At 50.8% G+C, this 20,465-nt stretch overlaps 1 protein-coding gene across 2 annotated transcripts in view; it reads left to right on the top strand.

The window, feature by feature from the left end:
• SMOC2 (SPARC related modular calcium binding 2) overlaps nt 1-20,465 on the top strand; it is a 154,179-nt gene that overhangs the window by 26,340 nt on the left and 107,374 nt on the right. For both annotated transcript variants that reach the window (XM_060029625.1, XM_060029624.1), the window contains exon 2: nt 19,032-19,203. In XM_060029625.1, coding sequence (XP_059885608.1) covers nt 19,032-19,203 — 172 coding nt within the window. The remainder of the gene's footprint in view (nt 1-19,031; nt 19,204-20,465) is intronic.

Here is a 20,465-nt window from a genome sequence, read left to right as displayed (position 1 = left end):
CCAGGGTTTCTGTGAGATGGAACGTTTGGCACCGATGGGCCGGACCGAAGCAAAGCACTCCTGAAAGTTCGGAATCAGCAGCTTGATTTCCCTCGGTTTTGATCTAAGAATCTATGTTCATTATAGACTTCTGTTTGCAATAACACTGACGACTCCAGACCTTTAACCAGAGTTGCATTACATTAGATGCGTGTCGAGTCTCAGTTAAGGTTGGTTCACTTTAAAGGCTCCGGGCTCGGCAGTTTCATTTTCCTGTGATTCTGCACTTTTCGAATCCTCGTGTGGCCTAGGAGCAGATGAGCCCAGATCCTGGAAGGACCGTCTTTCCTGTGGACGCGCCAGCTCCACGGCGGAACGGAATCGCTCGGCTCGATGGCCAGACCTCAAGCACATGTGTGACCGCCTCTGAGATCACCGACCACAGCCCACCCTGCCCTTCCCCCGCCAAGCCTCCAAGTCACTGCTCGTCACCTTTTCAATTTGCGGAGCCTGGAAATGCATACTTTGGGCTTGTCACACGATCCTTATTATTAGACGTGTGCTTAGCTGGACTTCCAGTCATCTGTTTCTCTCCCCTGGAAAGTTTGACCAGTTGGTATTTTTCTAACTTCCTTTTTCTGCTGCGAGAACGGACAAGCACGTTTGGAAGCTTTGGGCTTTCTTCTGGGATACCTCGAGGCCCGAAAGGAAGAAGGTGATGGGACAAGAAGTGATGAAGAGTCGTTTTGCATATTGTCTGTGAGTCCTGGCTGTTTGAGGTTGGGTGGCAGCTGGTGGAAGTGTGTGTGCGTGTGAAGGTGTTGGGAGGGAACTCGGGGAAAGTACTTTCCTGTGTCGTTCTAAAGACTTATCTCCAAATATACTTGCCTTTTTGGGATCTACTCCCAATGAAACCCAGAACACACACCAGAGCTACCTGACAGTCTCCAGCATTGCATGTTCTGCAACGCGCCCCACCCCAGGTGGACCTTCTCAGGACGCAGTGACCATGTGTTACTGCTCCAGCTTCTCCCATTTTCTCCCCAGAATAACTGAGCACGTGGGAACGCGTGAGTCTTTGCTGAGTGGATCTCAGGCCTGCCATGCCTCTGATGGCCTGTAAGACCTGCGAAGCAAAGTGGGGCCCTCGACAGCGGCCGCATGCCCACCCATTGACGGATATTGGGGTGACGTCCAAGAGTCACCCACCACAGTTCCTGGCCTCCGGGGTTCAGGCCAGTTGGGAGCACAGGGACAAGGGTAGAGGCCAGAGCACCAGTTGTACCGATGTGCTGGAGAGATGGGTTGTGTGGGATAAAGGATATTGTAGCTGGGGACGTGACCGTGGCTAGGGTAGCCTGAGTCTGAGTGAGTCCCCAGAGAAGTGCAGGATCTTCCCTTGCAGAAGCGGCCAGCATGGCATCGTGACGTGGTGGGAAAGTGGTTTTAAAATGAGTGTTTCTGAAGGAGGGTCGAGGGCCATGTGCTGAATGGGGTCTCCTAGTCCGGTGCTGCGACTGGCAAGGCAGACGGGGAAGGGGGTTCACCTGAGGCAGAGAGCTTTTCCTCGACACCCCGCCCCACTGGAGTTTCAGGTGCTGCCACGTTGAGCGTGTCTCTGTCCATCGGAGCCCAGAGACGGGCGTCAGGAGCATCTGAGGAAGTGCAGTGTCTGGTTTTGAGCAGCCCTGGTTTATAAATGGTGTTGCCATTAATTTGCAGTTTAAGATACAATACCTGATTTATATTTGCGAGTCCTGGCAATACTATTATGTATAGCTGTTCATTTATAGACATATTAAAATGTATTTATCGACTACATTTTAAGACACCTCTCTTCCATAGGGTGAAGAGTCAATAAATTAAAAGTGCTCGTGGTTTCCGTGTATTAGCAATAAAGTTCGAAAGGCAATGCGACTCTTCATCAAATTCAAGAGTACTCCGCATAATAGAATGATTTTCTAATATTCTGAGCGATCCGAAGCCCACACGACTGAGCCCCAGAACACGTGGACAGTTGGGGCAAGAGTGAGGAAGCTCCTTCCTGATTATTCTGGGCGGCTCCTGCCTCGGATGTTATCATAACTGACCTTCTTACTTCTTCCTTTCTCTATGTGCCTGTAGTTCTTTCTTTTTCTTTTAAATTGAAGTACAGTTGATTTACAATGTTGTGTTAGTTTTAGGTGTACAGCAAAGTGATTCAGGTATATATATATATATATATACACATACACATACACATATATCTATTATTATTATTTATTTTTCTTGCGGTACACGGACCTCTCCCTCCTGTGGCCTCTCCCGTTGCGGAGCACAGCCTCCGGACCCGCAGGCTCAGTGGCCACGGCTCACGGGCCCAGCCGCTCCGCGGCATGTGGGATCCTCCCGGACCAGGGCACGAACCCACGTCCCCCGCATCGGCAGGTGGACTCTCAACCACTGCGCCACCAGGGAAGCCCCGTATATCTATTCGTTTTTAGATTCTTTTCCCTGATAGGTTATTACAGAACACTGAGTAGAGTTCCCTGTGCTCTACAGTAGGTCCTTGTGATTATCTGCTTTACGTATGGTAGTGTGTGTCTGCTAATCCCAACCTCCTAATTTATCCCCTCCCCTTGATCTCCTTGCTTCTTCCTGTGGGTGCTATTGTTTTGGCAGCTCTGGTCCAGCCGTTTCTGGCTCACTCACTGTGGACTGGACTCATCCAATGAGTGAAAGGGTTTCATTCCCAAAGTCCCTGAAACCAACCGAATTGCAGAACTCAAGCATCCGGTGTCTTGATCCTCAACCGCATGGGACAGGATTCATAGATTTTACGCCCCGTCACCTTCTGTTTGTGTTCTGTGTGATGGGAGGCCTGCAGTCCCCCGGTCTCTGTGCCGTGGAGCAAAAGAGAGGGGGAAAAAAAAGACAACTTAAGGAAAAGAACTGCACTGTGTCTTTGCTCCTTATTCAAAGACTAGCAGTGAGCAGTGTCGCTGAGATCACAGTTTGATTGGCATACTGTTAGGCTTAAAGGGCTGTTCTCTATCAAGTTCATCCCCGAGTTGCGCCCGTGGCTTCCTTCCCCAGAGCGGTATTGGCTGCGAGCACACCCAAACCCATCGTGATTCACCATGAATCAGGAACGGCGTTTTGGAGGCTGATCCATGAAAACCTATCTGATTCCCTGTTGAGCTCGTTCAGATTCTATTGTGGTTCTGCACTGTTTTACAAAAACAACAGTCCTGGTTCCAACTCTCTGCCATCCAAATCCACAGCTTGTAACATTTCATTACAGAGTCAAGGTCCAGGGTGAGACCTCAGCCTGCACAGAGCTGCCTTTTCCTGGAAAAGAAGCATAAACAAAGGCATTGATTCCACCACCCCGCAGGGTGCGTCCGTGTGTGTAGGGCCTCGTCCAGGGCGGCTCTGTGCCCTGAGGTCCTGGCCAGCTTTGGATGTGGCTGTGACCAGGCCAGGGAGGTGCAGGTACTGGAGAGTGAGTGTTTGTCTTTTTAGTGTTTAGGTCACTCATTCATTCATTCATTCATTTTTGGTTTACCCTTTTTGTACCACATAGGAGCAGATAGAAGGTGGGGAGCTGGGGCTGGGGGCTGAGAAGGTCAGAGGACGCTGCCGGCCAGGGCATGGGGCCCTTAGACAACTCCCTGCCGCTGCTGCCCCCGCCGTGTGGGCACGTTCCCCCTGCAGGAGGCATCATGCTTGTGCTGGGCTGTGAGGAGACTGTAGGTGGCATCCGCCTTGTCCCTGAGCAGCAGTCTCTGTCCCGGATACATCCTGTCCCCTCTCCTGGGCACGCCTGCCCTTCTCTCCACCTCAGCTGCTCACTGATTTCTGCCACGCGTAGCAGACTCATTGCCATTTGTCTCTGCCTTTTCCTTTCCTGCCGGTGGAGCAGTCTGAGATCAAGGTGTCTGCAGGGTTCGTTCCTTCGGTGGCCGTGAGGGAGAATCTGACCCAGGTCTCCCTCCGGCTCTGGTGGTTCATTGGCATCTTTGATCTTCTCAGGCCTGTAGGTGTATCACCCCATCTCTGCCTCCATCTTTATATGGCATCTCCCCGTGCTCATGTCTGTGTCCGAATTTCCCCATTTTATAAGGACACCAGTCATACTGGATTAAAGGCTCATTCATCTTCCTTCAGCGTGACTCAATTTAACTTAGCTGATTGCATCTGGAATGACCTTATTTCCAAATAAGGTCGTATCTTGAGGGGATGGGAATTAGCATCTCACATATAAATTTTCCGGGGAACACAATTCAACCTACAGTGTCAGTGGGTTTGAGGTCCACTCTCATTGAGTATAACCTCATCTTAAATTGATTCTATGTGCAAAACCCTTGTTTCCAAACAAGGTCATATTCACAGGTACTAGGGGTTCAGATTGAACATATTTTTTGGGGGGGCACCTTTCAATCCACAATAATACCTACACAACGTACTCCCTTCCCTTAGCTTTCAAACTCTCAGCCTTGCCGAGGCGACAGTCTTAGCTTTCTGAATGTTCTTGTAGGGGGAGGAAATAAGGTTCTCAACCAAGTCATCCCAGCCCCTCCCAGTAAAACTCTGTTTTAGAGTAAAAAATATTGGGGGGTGGCGCCGGGAACCAGGAGAGCTTCCTTTGAAGGCCATGGTAACGTGTATAGAGGTAACTGCTGTGGACCAGAAGGAGATGGGCTCCGGGGTGGAGGGTGACCCCTTTCCAGGGCTGATGCCCCGCAGAGAGCTTCCTTCATGCCACCTCCTCTACGGTTCATGGGGGGGGGCACTCTGGTGAACTTGATGGAACCCGAGAAATCACTCGATGCAAGCCCCCATTTTATAAAAGCTGAAATCAGCTTTGAATTAGGGAGAACTGTCACCTGGGTCACCAGGCACTGGCCCGGGAGCTTTGAGACTGCAGGTCGGTAAGCACGGATGCCAGACTGTACAGGGCTGGTCCTGCCTCACTTCACCCCACATCCACGGTTCTCAGTGCCATGTGTTGTGGCCACGGCTTCACTGTGACCGTGGCAGCAGGGTCTGGGCTGAGGCTGTATTTGGGATTTGAACTCCCTGCTCAGACTGAGTAGGTGGGACATGGTGGGGAGCCTGCTGCCTCGGCTTGGGCATGTTCACGGGCCACTTAGAGTGGGGAACATGCCTTCCCTTACGAAGGGTGACCCTGTGTGATTCTGGGCAGTTGACCTCTGACAACAGGACATATTTCTGGATCATCGTGTATAATTTACAGTGGGTCGGCCCAATCCATCGCATCTCTTTCTCCTATCAGGCCATCCTTATCGTGTTTCTGCGTAATGCAGGGCTTTTCATCTGAGTCCAGTTGAAGCTGGTTGAGTCTGAATTCCAAAGAGGCCAGAGACAGATAATACTGGACAGAAAATTGACTTTATTAAAATCACAAGTGAACTTGTGCACGTGAAGTTATGGATGCCCAGATAATGTAGAAAAGCTATTTCCAGAATGTTTGAAGGGTGGGATGAGAGTAAAGGGCGAGAACTGGGAAAGGATGCTCCTGAGACCCGGACAGGCTGAGAAGGTTCTGGAAGGTGGAGGCTCCTCTGGTTTAGAGTCTTGCGATGAGATCGTCCACAGCACCTGTCTTTCAAAACAAGGTCAGTTAACCCTAAAACACTCACGGACGACTTCCGCCAGAGTCAGGCCGAGCTCCAAGTGACTATCTAAAGATCAACATTATTATTACTAATAACAATGAAATGCTTAATGAAAACTTAAGCCAAAACATTAATTCTGTACTTGCATTAAACTATCTGCACATAGGAGCTGCAGGAATGTTTTAATCTTATCAGATGGACATAGATGCAGAAGAGCTGTTTGCATTGACTTAATTGTAATTTTATTTTGTTAGGAAATTGAGACACTGCTTTTAACCATTTTAGGGCCGCCCACTCATCCTCCCTCAGTTCTCTTTCTTTGATGAACCTAATTTCCTCACTTTAGAAGCGAGTCTTCTAATTTATTGAATACCTTTTAATTAATCAATCTCTTTGAATTTTAATTAGTTTTGAATTTGCTTCTGGAATTACCAGTGAATTTATTTAAACAAAATAATGTCTCCCCCATTTTTTTACTTGCACGTGAAAAATGACAGGTTGTATTTGAAGAGAACATTTCTTGCAGAGGCAAAAATAAGGAGCCTTCCCTATCTAACCCGAAAAACTCAACTGTACTTAAAATGAAAGCTTCAATCTGCTGTTCAGGGGAGAATACTCTTGGCCTGGAGCCAATCCTCTTAAAGGTACACACACACACACACACACACACACACACACGCACCCGCATGCGCGTGCGTGCGTGATGTTTATTTTTAATTCACAAGACTTTCATTTTCCCTACTCTGCATCCCCTTTAGTTCACCTTATATTTTAGAGGCAAGAACTATCAGAGGCGTCAAGGGAGACCCTCATCCCCACGACCAGCAGCGGCGCCAGTGGTCAGGTTCTCCAGCGACTGGCCCATCAAATGCGGTTAATCCGAACCTGGCATGTTCCCCCTTCTGGGTTGTCAAGCCCGTGACACAGGCCACTGATGGGGATGAAACCACATGGCCGAAGTGCAAGCCTGGACATCAGTTACACGTTTCATTGTAACCGCAGTGTGGGATGATGTTACTAAACAGCAAAGTTGGTTTATCTAAATGAACTTCTCTCTTGGTTACGAGGTGACCATGGTGGCTGTGGGGTCAGTGACACTTTGAGGGATAACATTGTCTCGTAGGACAAAACGTGGACAGTGCGAGAGGCAGCCGTGTGTTCTGGCCTTCCCTCCTCCCTACACGAAACAGTGTCCTAACGGCATCATCTTTCTCTGGTTCAGTGTCGCCACCTGCACAGTGAGGGGAGGTTTCTTGATTTGCTTGTTGAGGGCTTGTTAGTTTCCAATGAGATTATTTAGGAGAAAATTCTCTGTGTTTTGGCATGAAATCTTCCTGAGTCCTTCATAACTTTGCGTGAAGGTAGTTTTGAAGGAAGACTTCACAGATTTGAACAAAAACTAAACCAGTGGGAGATTTGGATGTGCTCAGAAGTGACCTCTTTGAAGGACAACGGGCTTGAACTTTCATCCTTATTGGTACAGATTTGTTAAAAATCCAATTCCCTTTACTTCATAATCTTACCTTGTGCAAGAAGTGGTGTAGCTTTGCACAGTGACGGAGGGAAATGTTTGGTGAATGGTGTACAAACTTGAAAGTAAGTGACAGGTTTCCAGAACCAAAGGAAAAGTCCTGTTCAGAAAATGGCATTCAAAATATGAAGGCCAAGGTATCTGTCGCATGGACCCCGTTATGATAAGATTTGGTCCTGTATTAGTGTTACAATTTAAACTGATAATAGTTTGATATATTAATATCAAATTTCCAGGTATATTAAATCCTGGCTCATTAAAATTAGCTTTAGATGAGCAAGTTGCCAATGTGGATATAATTTATTTTCAAAAAAATATATAAATCCTAGTTTCCTTTTTCTGGTTAAACGGCAGCTAAGGAAATCTATTTCAACCGGCTCTTTCATCAGACGTGTCTTCTGGTTTTAAGCTGTCTTTGTGCTGCTGCTGTTTCCGCTGGTTCTTGCCCCTCTGTGTTTTCTGACAAGAACTCCTGAAGGAATTGGATCCTGTGCAGTAGCCCCTTTCTGGAATTTTGCATGTCAACAGCATGTGGACTCAGTAACTTCAGAGTATTAGAAGTGTGCAGTCATTCTCATGCCTTTGGAACAATCCTAAATTAAAGTTTTGTTTCTGTTTCCATTATAAACCTCATTGTTTTCTTGGTTTGAGTTTATTCCAGTCATGTTGGTTGAAATCTTGGCGAGTTTGTTCAATAGTTATACCAGATGTTATTAAGAGTAGCTTTTCCACTTAAGCGTTCTGAGTGAATTTATTCTTTGTGAAACGGTCAACTCCGGGGTCTGGAACCGGGCAGCTGGACAGCAGGGAGTAAGGCACCAGGATAATCCTGTCTCTCGTTCTAATTAGGAGATTTTAGGGGTACAGAGTGCTAATTCACTTAGAAATACATAAAAATAGTGGGTCTCTTCATTTCTTCCCTCTACTCTTTTTCTGAATTGAACACCTAGAGAACATTTCTCTGGATTTTCCTTGAAGCACTTTGCAAGGGTCAGAGAACCCATCTGAATCCTTTTGGTCAGTGAACACGTCCTCACTGTCAGAAAGGTGGGAAAACCTTATGAGTACACCGGAGATTAGCAGTGCCTCTGACGTGTTCTGCTCAGAGCTCAACAGATCTTCCCGGGGAAGACATAAATGGACAAATGTAGCTTCCTGACACTGATGTTCGGTGATTCTTTCCCCCAAAGGCGGTGGAGCTCCAGGCTGGAGCAGCCCTTCCCGGGACAGAGCCAGCAGGGGTGGAGGAGAGGGGTCAGCCCCGCCAGAATGGGGGCACTGGTTCCGGGACCCCCAAATCAGCAGCCGGCGTGTGTGTGTGTGTGAGCCGGGCCTGCGTGTGTGACACAGGCTCCCGTCAGGCAGGGAGGGATTTCTGTTGCTCTGAATGGACCCCGGAATCCAGGATGCTGCAGTGAAGGGAAGGACCAGCGCTGCCCCCTGTTTTCCTGGCCCCTCTTTCTGCAGGTTCCCGTCCCTGGAAGGGAGCCCACGGCTGCGACCTTGGCTGCAGTGACCTCGGGGAAGCAGCCAGGCCCTTTTCTCTGTCTGGCATCTGCTGGTGGCCTCGCCCTTCCGGGCTGTCTTCACCTGACCCTAGGCGCATGGCTGGGGTCCCTCCCAGGGCTCTGAGTTCTCCTCTGAAAACCGCCCGTTTGTCATCCTGTCTCCTGGGAACGTTTAATTCTCTGGAAAGCATGGGATGCTTTGAGCACCTCGTGGAGAGCGGTGCAGACATTTGTGATGGGCTAAGGTGGCCGTCGGGAACACCAGTTTGGAAAAGGCCGAGGGGCCTCCTGGGACAGAGGGTGGTCTCTTCCCCCTTGATCCCCGACCTCACCCCGGCGTCCCCGCACCCATTATTCATGGCAGGGGTCAGCCTCCCCGAGGACAGGGCCCCTCTCACGTCACCCTTCCCCTCCCCCTGCCCCCTCCGTCACCCCCTCCCCAGTTTGGGCTTTTCCTGGGCAATAATTTGTCCCCCCAGGGGGAGGGGAGCTCAGGCCTGTGTGAGGGTCACACATCCCCACCCCCCGACTGCCGGCCCGCCCCTCCCCACCGCTCTTTACCACCATCTTCTTGTACCTCTCAGGTCCCTCAAAATCCTCTCTCTTCCCTCCAAGTTTCTCCTCCTCCTGTCCTTATTTATCTTTCCTCTCTAATTAAAGGTGTGAATTCCAGGATGACTTTTTCAAAAAAACGATTCTTTTCTCAGCATTTTGTATTTGCCTCATTAATACTGTAGCCTGGAATGCATATTGACTTGTCTTTCTGCCACTGGTCACTTAAAAATTGGGGTTTAGGAAGTGAACTACCCTTCCTCACTGCTTCCAGAGCAGCGTCTAAGAGCCGCCGGTGATGACAGGCGTGTGCTCACACTGCCCGGCGCCGGGCTCCAGGGGGTGCTGAGAGCGTGCACGCAGCCAGTGCGGCCTAGCAGCTGCATTTTAAATTCCTTTTCACTTGAATTAATTTCAGGGCCAGCAGCTGTGTGTGACTGGCGGTCTCCGCGTGGACGGTGCCCCACGTTCCAAGGTTCGGGTTGAACTGAACGTAGGGCAAGTTGTGAGCTACCTGACGCTGGACTTCAAGTCCTACCAGCGAAATACCTTGTGTCTGGGTGACGCACACAGATGAGGGTGAGAGCTGTCCCCCCCGCGTTAGCACCTGGGAGAGGGCGATGCAGACACCCGCCGAGGGCGTCGGGTGATGGACCCCAGGAGCGCCGGCAGCCCGTTCCTGCCAGTCTCCGAGACTGTGCTCGTGCACTTCAGTGACGATGACAGCTTTGAGCAGTGATGTACCAGCATCGGGAGATGCAGATGGTCCGTTTCAGAAACCTGGGAAGAGAATTCCCCTCGAAGGCCCCATGCCTTGGCTATCTCCTAACATAAACAAGGCCTCTTAAAAATGTGAAGAATCTGTTGTAACGTGTAAACCGAGGTGATGGGGGAATAGGCCATTTTCCACTTGTGCAGATGCTGACGTGAACCACCCGCAGGCCCGGAGGGGGTGGAAACCTGCGAAAGAGACGAGAGGGCAGAAGGGGGCGTGCCCACGGCACCCCTCCAGCCCCTCTTCCGTGCGCCTTTCCAAGGCTGCTTTTCAGAACTGGGTCCTGTGCGTGGGTGCAGGTTGAAGCCTTTGGAGCGGGTGCCCTGGGGCAGGAAGACACAGCCCTGACCCCCGGGTCGTGTTCACAGCCGTGCATGACTGGAGTGAACAGCAGGGACCCGGGCCCGAAGCCCTGGACTTGGTTTTAGTTTGTCCTGGACGAGCTGGGTGACCTCCACGGCGAGCCTCCAGCTCTTCTTTGGTCAAATGAGGCAGCGGGGCTGGTGTCCTCTGGGACCCTCCGTGTCTTTATCAGTGCCCTGACGACACTCCATGCTAAAGGGGCATCCTCTGCCCTTGCCCCCAGGGCGTGTGGACCAAAGGCACCCGGCTCTTATCTCCACAGAGAAAGGGAGTCAGACTTCCTGCCATGGGTTTCTCTCTCCTTGGGGCTGTGGCTGTGTGGACGGATGGAGGGGCACATGGGGGAGGGAGGGTCTTCTCTGTGCCTCCTCGTTCCCTGGGGACCCCTCTCTGCCTGGCCCAGCACGGAGCGTGCACGTCCCTCAGTGCTGGACGGTGAGGTAGTCCAGCCTCCAGATACAGAGGGCTCTCAGGGCTCATTCCCTTCTGCTCCTTCACTCAGCAGACCCTTGTTAGGAACCTGCTTTGTGCTTGGACCCGTGGGGAAACCCTGCAGGAACCAGACCAGTGACCGTCCTGATTCTCATGACCCCGGTCTGCAGCTAAACATCCTTGCTTTCGACACCGTGCTTGGGTATACGTTTCACCCCAGAAAGGGCAAGATCACGAACACAGAAAGAAAGATGAGGTTGGGGTGTGGTTGAGGATGCAGACAATGTTTCGGATGCTGTGCAGGTCTCATCAGAGCTTGGATGTAGACTTGGAACTGAACTCCGCCTGGTCTCTATTGGGAGATCAGAGGCCCCTGGCCTCATGCGATGTGTTCATTCTCACTTTTAAAGTGTAGAAATGGCGTGAGCGCGCTGGAGACTGGGTGGCGCGTCCCGGTTCCTCGCCCAGGGAGCAGTTTCTCTCTACCTGCTTGGCCAGCAGACGAGACCGTCTCACTGCGACATTTTCACCTGTTGTTTCCAGCGGGGTTTGTCCTTCTGGTTCCCGCTTTACTCCTTTCGTTCTGTCCTCAGTGGAAACGGTTCCACCCTGTAGCTCATCGTCTCCTGAGGTTTGGCTGAGAAGCCAGCTATCTGGTGTCCCTGCTTTCGGATGAATTGCCCCTGCTTTGCAGGTCTCTTTAATATTCTCTAACATGTACTTTAGTGTAATTTGCTCTAAATGCTTTGAAATGAGAAGGAGCCTTAAAAAAGACACCCTGGCTGAATGCCTTTGGAAACGTCACCTCATCAAGGAGCGCGTTGATCTTCCAAGGGAAGGATAGCAGGGAGGGGCTGGGGACCGCGCGCGGTGCGTTTCACTGCTCCAGAGACGGGGAGGCTGTCAGGGGATTTATGAGCGACGTGTCGTGACAGAACACAAAGGATTGGCCACGTCCGGACACACGGAGGCGCCAGCTCTGCGTCTCTCTCCCTGTCATCCGGCCACGTGTCAGCGATGCCACCTGCAGGCCCCTCTCCAAGGGCTGGTGCACAGAGCACGGTAGGGCCCCAGGCATCCCCACGCCCTGTCCGTGTGCACAGATGTACCAGGCGCCGTATCTGGGGTGGAGACTAGCGGCCCTGGGGCTGACCCCCAGCCGCCGGTGACGTGCCAACTGCAGTGTGTAGAGTGGAGGCTTTGGAAAATGGAGTCAGACACGAGCTTAAATTTGATTTACGCTTTTGTTTTTAGACACAGACAGGGCGTCTGTATGATCTCTGTGTACTTCAGCCTGGGGGTGTTTGAAACACACATGAGAGCGGCGCCCGCGCAGGGGGTGGCGATGGGGGACGGGCCTTTCAGGTGGTAGGCCAGGTGTGTCCCTCCCAACACACTTAGAGTGAGAATGCCAGCGTTTCGATGTCTGTCCTGAAGTTTCAGTGTCTGTCGTGGCCTCTGCTGTTTACTAGTCCCGAATCCCTACACCTGTTAGTTCAAACATCTTCTTTTCCCTGCCACGTGCCCTGGTAACTCCATAGCGGTCCCACCTGGTCATGTTATGACAGCTCCTCAGACAACGAACATTTATTGAGCACTGACTGTAGACCAGACGCGGTGATGGGGCGCGAGGCCTCGCGGATGAGCACACGCCGTCTCTACCCTGAAGGAGTTGTGGTCCCAGGTGCTCTAACGCGGTCGGTCGAGGGGCCACTGTAATGTTCTCCCACATCCCCAATGTGCGTTGTCTCACAGAGCTGTAGCCTGAGAAAGACATGGAGCTGTTAAACAGCCATTTTGCCTATTCCCTGGTTCTTTTTGGGGTCCTGGGTGAGAACGGGCACTTAATTGTAGGTAAACTCATGAAGATAGTGCCTGCCCCAAGTCCTGTGAACCTTCCTTACACATCTTCAAGTCATCAAAAGGGTGGTGACACCTTCAGAACTGGCATGGCTTGTATGAGCAGAGGTTCAGCTCCACTGCAGAGTTTTTAAGGCATTTGTAGAATCCACTTTCTGCAGACGAATCACCTCCGAACTGTAAAAGTAACGGTTGAATGTTGTCACGTAATTTTCAAGTGAGGATCAAAGATAATTCTTGCACCGAGGTAGCGCTATCCACGTGATATTTTATTCAGAAGAATTTTAGAACAACGACGTTCCTACTGACTCTCCGATAAACTTAAGTCCGGAGCAATCAAAACCCAGGAGTTTCTTGAATTATCTCCAAGATGTACTAGCAAGGAGAAAAAAGATCTGCTTTCATCATTGAAATTAACATTGATGTGGAGACAGGGAAGGAAAGTAAATAAAAAAGAAAGGTTTGGGGGAGAGAGCCGAGGTTTGCAGAGCAGGAGGTACCGCCGAGCATCTGCCCCTGGTTGTAAAGCCCGCCGTGCGAACGATGACCGGGGGCCAGAGCACCAGAGAGAGGCTGGGTCTGGGACCCGAAGCGAGCAAGGACTCCCTGAAAACACTTATAAAAAGTCTCATGTCCACTCAAACAAAATGCGAAGGCAGCCCAGAGATAAAGAAAACAGTCGCATCGGCCTGTGTGCCCCGGGGGTCACTCCCTGCCAGGCTGTTGGCGCTGCATTTCTCTGGGTTTTCTCAGTCCTGGGAGGGCTGTCTTTGTGCCCTACACGCGGTGGATGACTCTCCTGTGTCCGGTCCTCCGTGGGGTCCCTGCAGCCTTTGCTGCGGCCCGTCTGCCGGGCCCCCTCTCCGGGCACGGGCACCCGCTTCCCATGGACCCTGCGTGTGGAGCCCACCTCCCTCGCTCTGTGCATCGTCCTGCAAAACCTGCTTCTTGGTCCTGACCACCTAACTGAGCTCCCTTTCTACTTCATGCTCCGCAGTTTCGTTTTGAAAATGACCATAGATGGGAGGGTCGCTTAATGCTCCTACCGTGGACTCGAAACCTTTATGGCCGTGTAAAGGTTTACCAGTGCGAATTCGCCCTGTGTTTGAATACCTGCTTGGGAGAGCTTATTTCAAGCGACATCTGCGTGCCTTCTCCAAGCATCTCTCCTGCACTATTTCATTTCACTTTCCCAACAGGCAACAGTGCTACCACCTCCATTTCACAAATGAAGAAGCCAAGGATTATTGGGCTAAAAGGACGACTGTCCCAGGTCACACAGCCAGCTGCCCGTCTCCAAAGTCAAGGCCATTTCTTTGACCACTGAGCCCTGCGGTGCAGACCACCTGCCACACACGCTGGCATTTTCCAGCACAGACTGTTGGCCACTCTCTGTCTCTTTATTGGGTTTATAGCTTTAATCTAGTCATAAAACCTAAACAAATTCATCCCAATAGTTTGCCCTTGGTTTTTAAATTCCTACAGATGTCCCATAAATACAACGAAAAGGCCCAAAGAGGCCCAAAGTGATGGTGGTGACACACGTTATCACTACGTTGCTATCTCACTGCGTTATTTCACTCAGGGTCTTAAACTTGCTAAGACAGAGCCCCCTTTGCAGGCCCACAGTCTGTTGTCTTCACTTCACGTTGCTGGCTTGTTTTTCAAGTCGGGAAGGCAGGGGCGGGGACAGGCACCTAAGGGAGAGCCGATCCCACCGTCTCTGTTGGGGTCCGATCCTCCTGGTGCCACGCCTGCCTTGCAAAGGAGGCAGCTCCCTTGGGGGACAGACGCCCTTCCCACCCGCGCTTGTCTTCATCCTGTTCTCCACAGTGTAAACCCCGATATTTTAGTTATTCTCACAGCTACCTCAAAGTCGGCAGAGAAAGTATCATTGCTCCCGTTTTACAGACGAACAGACCGAGTCGACACCACTCTTGTAATTTTGACGTTTGCTAAACGTCCTGAGTAGCATCGAGCAGCGGCAGAATCCAGTTTTCATTGGTTTACAGTTAGCACCATGAACGCTGCAATTGGGCCGAGTTAATTACAAGGGACTGGAGAACCGTACTAAGTGGGTTGCTTTCTGTAAGACTCCGTCCGCTGGCGTCATCTGTGTGTAACAAGGGGAACACAGGGTTGGGAGTGTTCTGGCGGCAGGAAGGGGACCAGCTACCCGGACCCCTGGCACCCCTGAGCCTCCCCGGTCCTCAGGGTGCCTCCCAGCTCGTTGGTCTGTAGGCCCGTCGCCAGGCTGACCCCACAGCAGACCTGCATGACGTCACTGTTCCTGATTTGCTTCTGGTGATCTGTGCCCTGGGATTCCAGGCCACATCCCGTCTCATTCCTGGGCTTTTCCAGTCTTCTCAGATGGTCTCTCTGAGGAGCGTTTTCACAGCCCACACCAGATTCAGCAGGCTCTCGTGCAGGGCTCTCGGACACTGTTCTGCCTGGTGTGACCCGGTGATCGTGCGTCGTCCCGCACCGCACGGTAGTTATTCGTTGGCCCAGATGCTGTCGTGATGCTTTGTGGCGCTCTGTTTGCTGCCCTCCGGAACTTAAGCTCTGTGAGTTCAGGACCGCCTTTGAACCCTACCCCACGCCCCTCCTGGAGTCCAGGAGAAAGCCTGGCAGAGGGCTGTCCCTCAACACTTACTGAGCAAGTTCAGTTCAAGCTGGACCTGACTTTTGATCTACCTTAGAAATACAACGTCCTTAAAGAGTGTGAAGAAGAGGCAGACAATTAAAATACTGCAGGAGAGCGTTTGTAAAACACGCACGATTGGCATTTGTTAGTTCCAGCAAACGAATGAATGAATTGATGAGTGAGGGAATGAATGAGCGAATGAATGAGTGAGGGAATGAATGAATGCGTGAATGAATTGATGAGTGAGGGAATGAATGAGCAAATGGATGAGTGAGGGAATGAATGAATGGTTGAATGAGTGAAGGAATGAGTGAGCGAGTGAATGAATGAGTGAATGAATGAATGAGTGAGTGGCTGTCTCCCTGGGGGAGAACTTGGGGCAACAGCTGTGTTTCACTCCAACATCTCAGCTTCAGGCTCGAGGCTCTAGAACACCATCTCCACGTTTGTGTCATAGGTTCGGGTTCTCTGTTCCACTAGAAAGTAGGGAACTCTTTCCTGAAATCAGCGAAAGCTTAGCCTCTAAAGTGGAGAAGTTGCCCTTTAGCAGGTGTGTTTATAACCGTGTCCCCGGTGTCCCCACCTTCCCCCCGTGGTACAAGATCACTTACTCTCTCGAACCCCCCAGACTCACCCATGCCCCAGACGCCCTCGCGGTTCTAACCCATCTCACCCCCAGCGTATGAGCCTCGTGCTCGCGTCACGCTAACACACTTACTTGGAAGCTACATTCATTTCCCGGTGGCTCATTATTTAGAAGGTTCTCGCTTTGGGGAATCTTACAGCTGCCGGATTATGTAATTCAGAAGTGTTTTTCTTAATGTGAACCCATACCATGTGTTATCCCATATTCTAATCAGATATCAGTATCACAGTGAGGAAATTCATCCGTATTAAGAGTGTTTTAACCCATTTCTTACATGTTTTCATTTTGTTCCCACTTTTCCTCTGGCTTAAACCCATGCATTTATTAAGCAGAAGACGATCACATCTTTAATCCGTTTGCACTTGACTTACTGTTTCCACTGCAGGAGTCGCATGACCTCCAGGCAGGCACTGCACATGCACCCCCTTAGCTTCCTTCTGCCCCTCCCCCGCAAGGCACCTGTGCAGACAGCCCTGCCTCATGAAAGCAAAGGAGACGGGGCCCTGGGACGCTGAGGTCGTTGTTTTAATAGTGTTGTTCAAGGTGTAATTGATTTCCTTCTAAATTTGACAAAGTGCCTTTTATCTGAACTAGTTTGAAGACCCTCAACCCAGTTCTTTAGTGAACACTAAATTCTGTAGAATAGGACTATTTTATTTTCCCTCCAGCGCTTTGTTTAGCAAGGAATCCAGCTCCCTTAAAAGCTCATTTTCCTCTGTACACTGTCTCCCCTGGAATTGAATTGCTGTTAAAAACGGGGAGGGGCAGAAACCTGCAGAAAGTGTGAATCCCCTCATTTCTGAGAAGGAGCAGTTCCACTGTTTGTTCTACATCATTAAATTACTGAGAGTTATGGTCACATTGCAAGCGCCTGAATGCTCAGCTTTTTAAAAAAATAAAAAATAGAGGCTGCGTCTCTGCATTTAGAGGAAACGATAATTACGCCGTCTTTCCTAAGTCATCCGCATTTCCTCGCTTGGGGTTTCAGGAATACAAATAGACCACCTCTTAAACACAAACATTAGCAGGATTTAGGTTATTTCAGGTTGTCATCTAAAGTAGAAGGGAGCTGCTTCTGGGCGGGCCCCTGTGTGCACTGGGCCTGCGGAGGTCCCGAGATGTTGCACGGTCAAGTTTGCTCCCCTGGTGGCCTCTGTCTCTGTCTCTCTATCTTTCTTTCTCTTGCACAAAACCGCTCTGTTCCAGGCCAGCTGCGAGTCATAAGAACAAGTCTACGAAAACTCAAATGCTTGTGAGGAGAGGAACGAGGTGAGGCAGTGACTTTGTAAGGGAGCAGCGTTTCGCGCGGATGGAGTTCCTCAGGTGCGGTGCTCTGGGCGCTCCTGTCTCCTGGGAGCTGCCGCTGCCTGGGGTGTACCATCGTGGCCGGAGAGTTGATTCTCATGAATCAGTTTCGGGGAAAGAGAAACAAGGGGTTGAAACCCCTCAGTGACAGAATTCAATCAAATGTGCTTATGGCCTTGCTTTACCCATTTTTAGTAAAAGAACACTTTTGTTGTTGTTGCGAAATCTCGGAAAGGTAATGATCTGTTTTCACTTGCCTCTTGGTTAAAATAAGCACAGATCATTTTAGCAAGTGAACTTCTTAGGAAAAATGAGAGCCTGCAGAATGTCTCTCCTGTGTCCCGGGGCCCCACTGAACAAAGAACCGTCCCCCCTCAGGCGCCCATGACCTGCCTCCTGGCTGGAGCCTTTCTCCAGAAATCCGGGAAATGGCCAGGGACCTCAGCTCCCAACCAAACACGCCGAGGGATTGTCCCTCACACCCTCCCTGCCACGGTGCACTTGCAGTCCTTCCTCCCCAGGACCCCAGGTGGGGCTGTGAGGACCCCGCCTGGACCCCGGGAGCGATGTGGCTCCCTGGACAATGGTGCCCCCATGGGGCCTTCCTCCCCCTGTGGCTTCATCTCAGCTTCGGTAGGTCTTTCCACATCGCCAGCTAGGACACTCAGAGACGCAAGGGGAGAGTGTGGGTATCTCTTTAAGGAGCGAAGCACCCTGAGTTTGAGAACGTCCTTTCTGTCTCTTCCTGATGAGGGAACAAGTTGATGAGGTCCCTGCAATTTTGCTAAAGTCCATTCCCTCTCTTCCACCAGCTCAGACTGGGACAGGGGAGGGGTTGCTGTGAGTAGAGCTCTGCCCCTGTAAATATCACCAGGGCAAACATGCCAAATAAACCTGTTCAGACATACACAGAGCCCAGGGCTACACACTGCTGTGGAGTATTGAGTAGTAGCCGCAGCTCGGGGTTTTCTCTCTTTCCTTTAATAAATCGCTGTGAAGGGCAGGTGACATTCCAGCGACCAAAGGCTCGCGATGGCGCCACTCCCCAGAGCTTGAAGCTTTATTGGATTCATCTTCGTGTTTGTTGCTTCGTCTGGGTTGAGGAGGCCTACACACGACAGAGGGTGGGACGCACGGGGGGTTGGGAAGCCCGGGGGGTGGGCAGGGCGCACCATCAGCGGTCCAAAGAGGACAGGTGTGGGAGCAGGTGGCCGGATCTAAGCCCCACTGGGAGATGCTGCGAACTCTGAAGCCCTGTGTCCGGGCCGTCAGAGGATGGGGACCCCAGAGCGGTCAACGGGGACTGCACGGAGGGGACCCTGGGGCAGGGGCTCCGTGCTCACACCACCCCAGCAGCCCTGGGTCCTGGGACGGAGGTGAGATTGTGTGGAACTGTCCAACAAGGAGAGACTGCCCCCCAGTTCCAGGCCAGCAGGGCACTTCTGATGCCCACGACTTCCAAGGTGATCGCAAAACCTGGTGAATGCAGGAGTCAACCAGGCACTGAATTCACAAACTCAAAGAAAAACATTGCTATTCAGAGTGTTAAAGGTACGCAGAACACGTGCACCCCCGTGCAGACCTGGACGGCGTCCCAGGCCAGTGGTGGGGCCTTCAGGGGTCCAGCCACCAGATGCCGGGCAGAGAAGTTACCCGTTATCCAGATGTGTGAAACGGATGGAGGTCGGAGTTTTCAGAGCTTCCCACATGTGTCTGGGACATCCCCTGGCACTAAGTGGCCTTAGATAGCCTTATGCTTTCCATCGAACACTCTTTGAGATGTCTGGCTTCTTTTTTCTTTGCTCCTCCAAGTTTTTGAGAGTCGACCAAGACAAGGACAAGGACTGCAGCTTGGACTGCGGGGGTCCCACCCAGAAACCCCTCTGCGCCTCGGACGGGAGGACCTTCCTGTCTCGCTGTGAATTTCAGCGCGCCAAGTGCAAAGACCCCCGGCTAGAGATTGCTTACCGTGGAAACTGCAAAGGTATGTTGCTTTCGATCATTTGTTCAAGAATCAGTCACTGAAGTGTACACCCAGGTGCTTTATTTTCATTTGGCTAAGGTTTTCTACGTAAAATGTCAAGGGTTTATGTTGAGAGCACGTAGCGAGAAGAGTCATTTCTGAATCATTTTTTTCTTGTTGAATGCTCTCTTTTCTTAGAATGTTTTATGACACAAATTTATCCAAGGGTTTCACAGAATGTTTCCAAAGTGTCTTAAAATTATTCTCACCAGTTTTTTTTAATTGGTTCTTCCAACTCCTTCTCATTTCACCTTTCAGCCTGTGGGGAGTGTGTAATAGCACCTGTGCTGTTTTCAGTGATTTTTTTTGGGGGGGGGTGCTGATTTCACACTTGTAATTTTCAATTTTCCTGATCTAAGAAGCAGATTTGGAGTTAACAAGCAGCTTAGAGCAAAACATTGAAATGCTTCCCACGTTAATGAAGGGCTTGACTCAGCAAAACACGCTGATGTTTCAAGCACAAATAGAGTCAATTTCAGAAAGAGATTTAACCTTCTTTTTCTTATTATCTAGGAAAAAAAGCCACACAGGCTAAAACACCCTTGAGACAGTGTTCTGCGGTGTTTAGCTGTTAGCGCCAACAATCTGCCCAAAGGAAGAAGAGCTACTGTCTCAACTCCGTGCTTGGCCAGGTTTTGAGTAATTTGCTCTTCCTTTCATAATGCGACACATCCTAAGTAAACAGGTTGGGGCCACTGCTCTACGTGACAAAGACAGAGTTTTGCCGGTCCTTGGACGTGGGCGCCACTCCCACTGACACCCCGCAGGACGCTCTGCCCACAGGCGTCGGGGCAGCCCAGCACTCACCTCCCACGTGCGTCTGATTTGTGTGCCCTAAACACGTCCCTCGGAGAAAAGTTTGGATGTAACTTTATGCCTTGGTTGTTGTTACACACCTCGGGTGTCTGTGCTGAGAAATGAGAAGTGACCTAAGAATGAATTCAAGTATCAGGTGATCCACCTTTTAGAGAACCTTCTAGAAACAATGGCCTATGCTGACTTAGCTTGTGAGAACAGGTGCTGTGGAGGTGGCAGTAAAGTTTGAGTTTTACGATCCTCTTTGGTGACGTTCCTTTAGAGAACCCCCGCAAATGCCCTTTAGGAGGATAATTCCCGTCAAACACTCTGTCGGAGGACGATGAGGAAGCCGCTATATGAAGCCTCTGTGTTGGCCATAGTCTCCGTGGGCGTCTGTGGTGGGTTCATTAGACAGAGGCCAGAGG

This window comes from Delphinus delphis, chromosome 14 (genome assembly GCF_949987515.2).
Source record: "Delphinus delphis chromosome 14, mDelDel1.2, whole genome shotgun sequence".
Classification (NCBI taxonomy): domain Eukaryota; kingdom Metazoa; phylum Chordata; class Mammalia; order Artiodactyla; family Delphinidae; genus Delphinus; species Delphinus delphis.
This window is presented reverse-complemented; position numbering and strand designations above follow the sequence as displayed.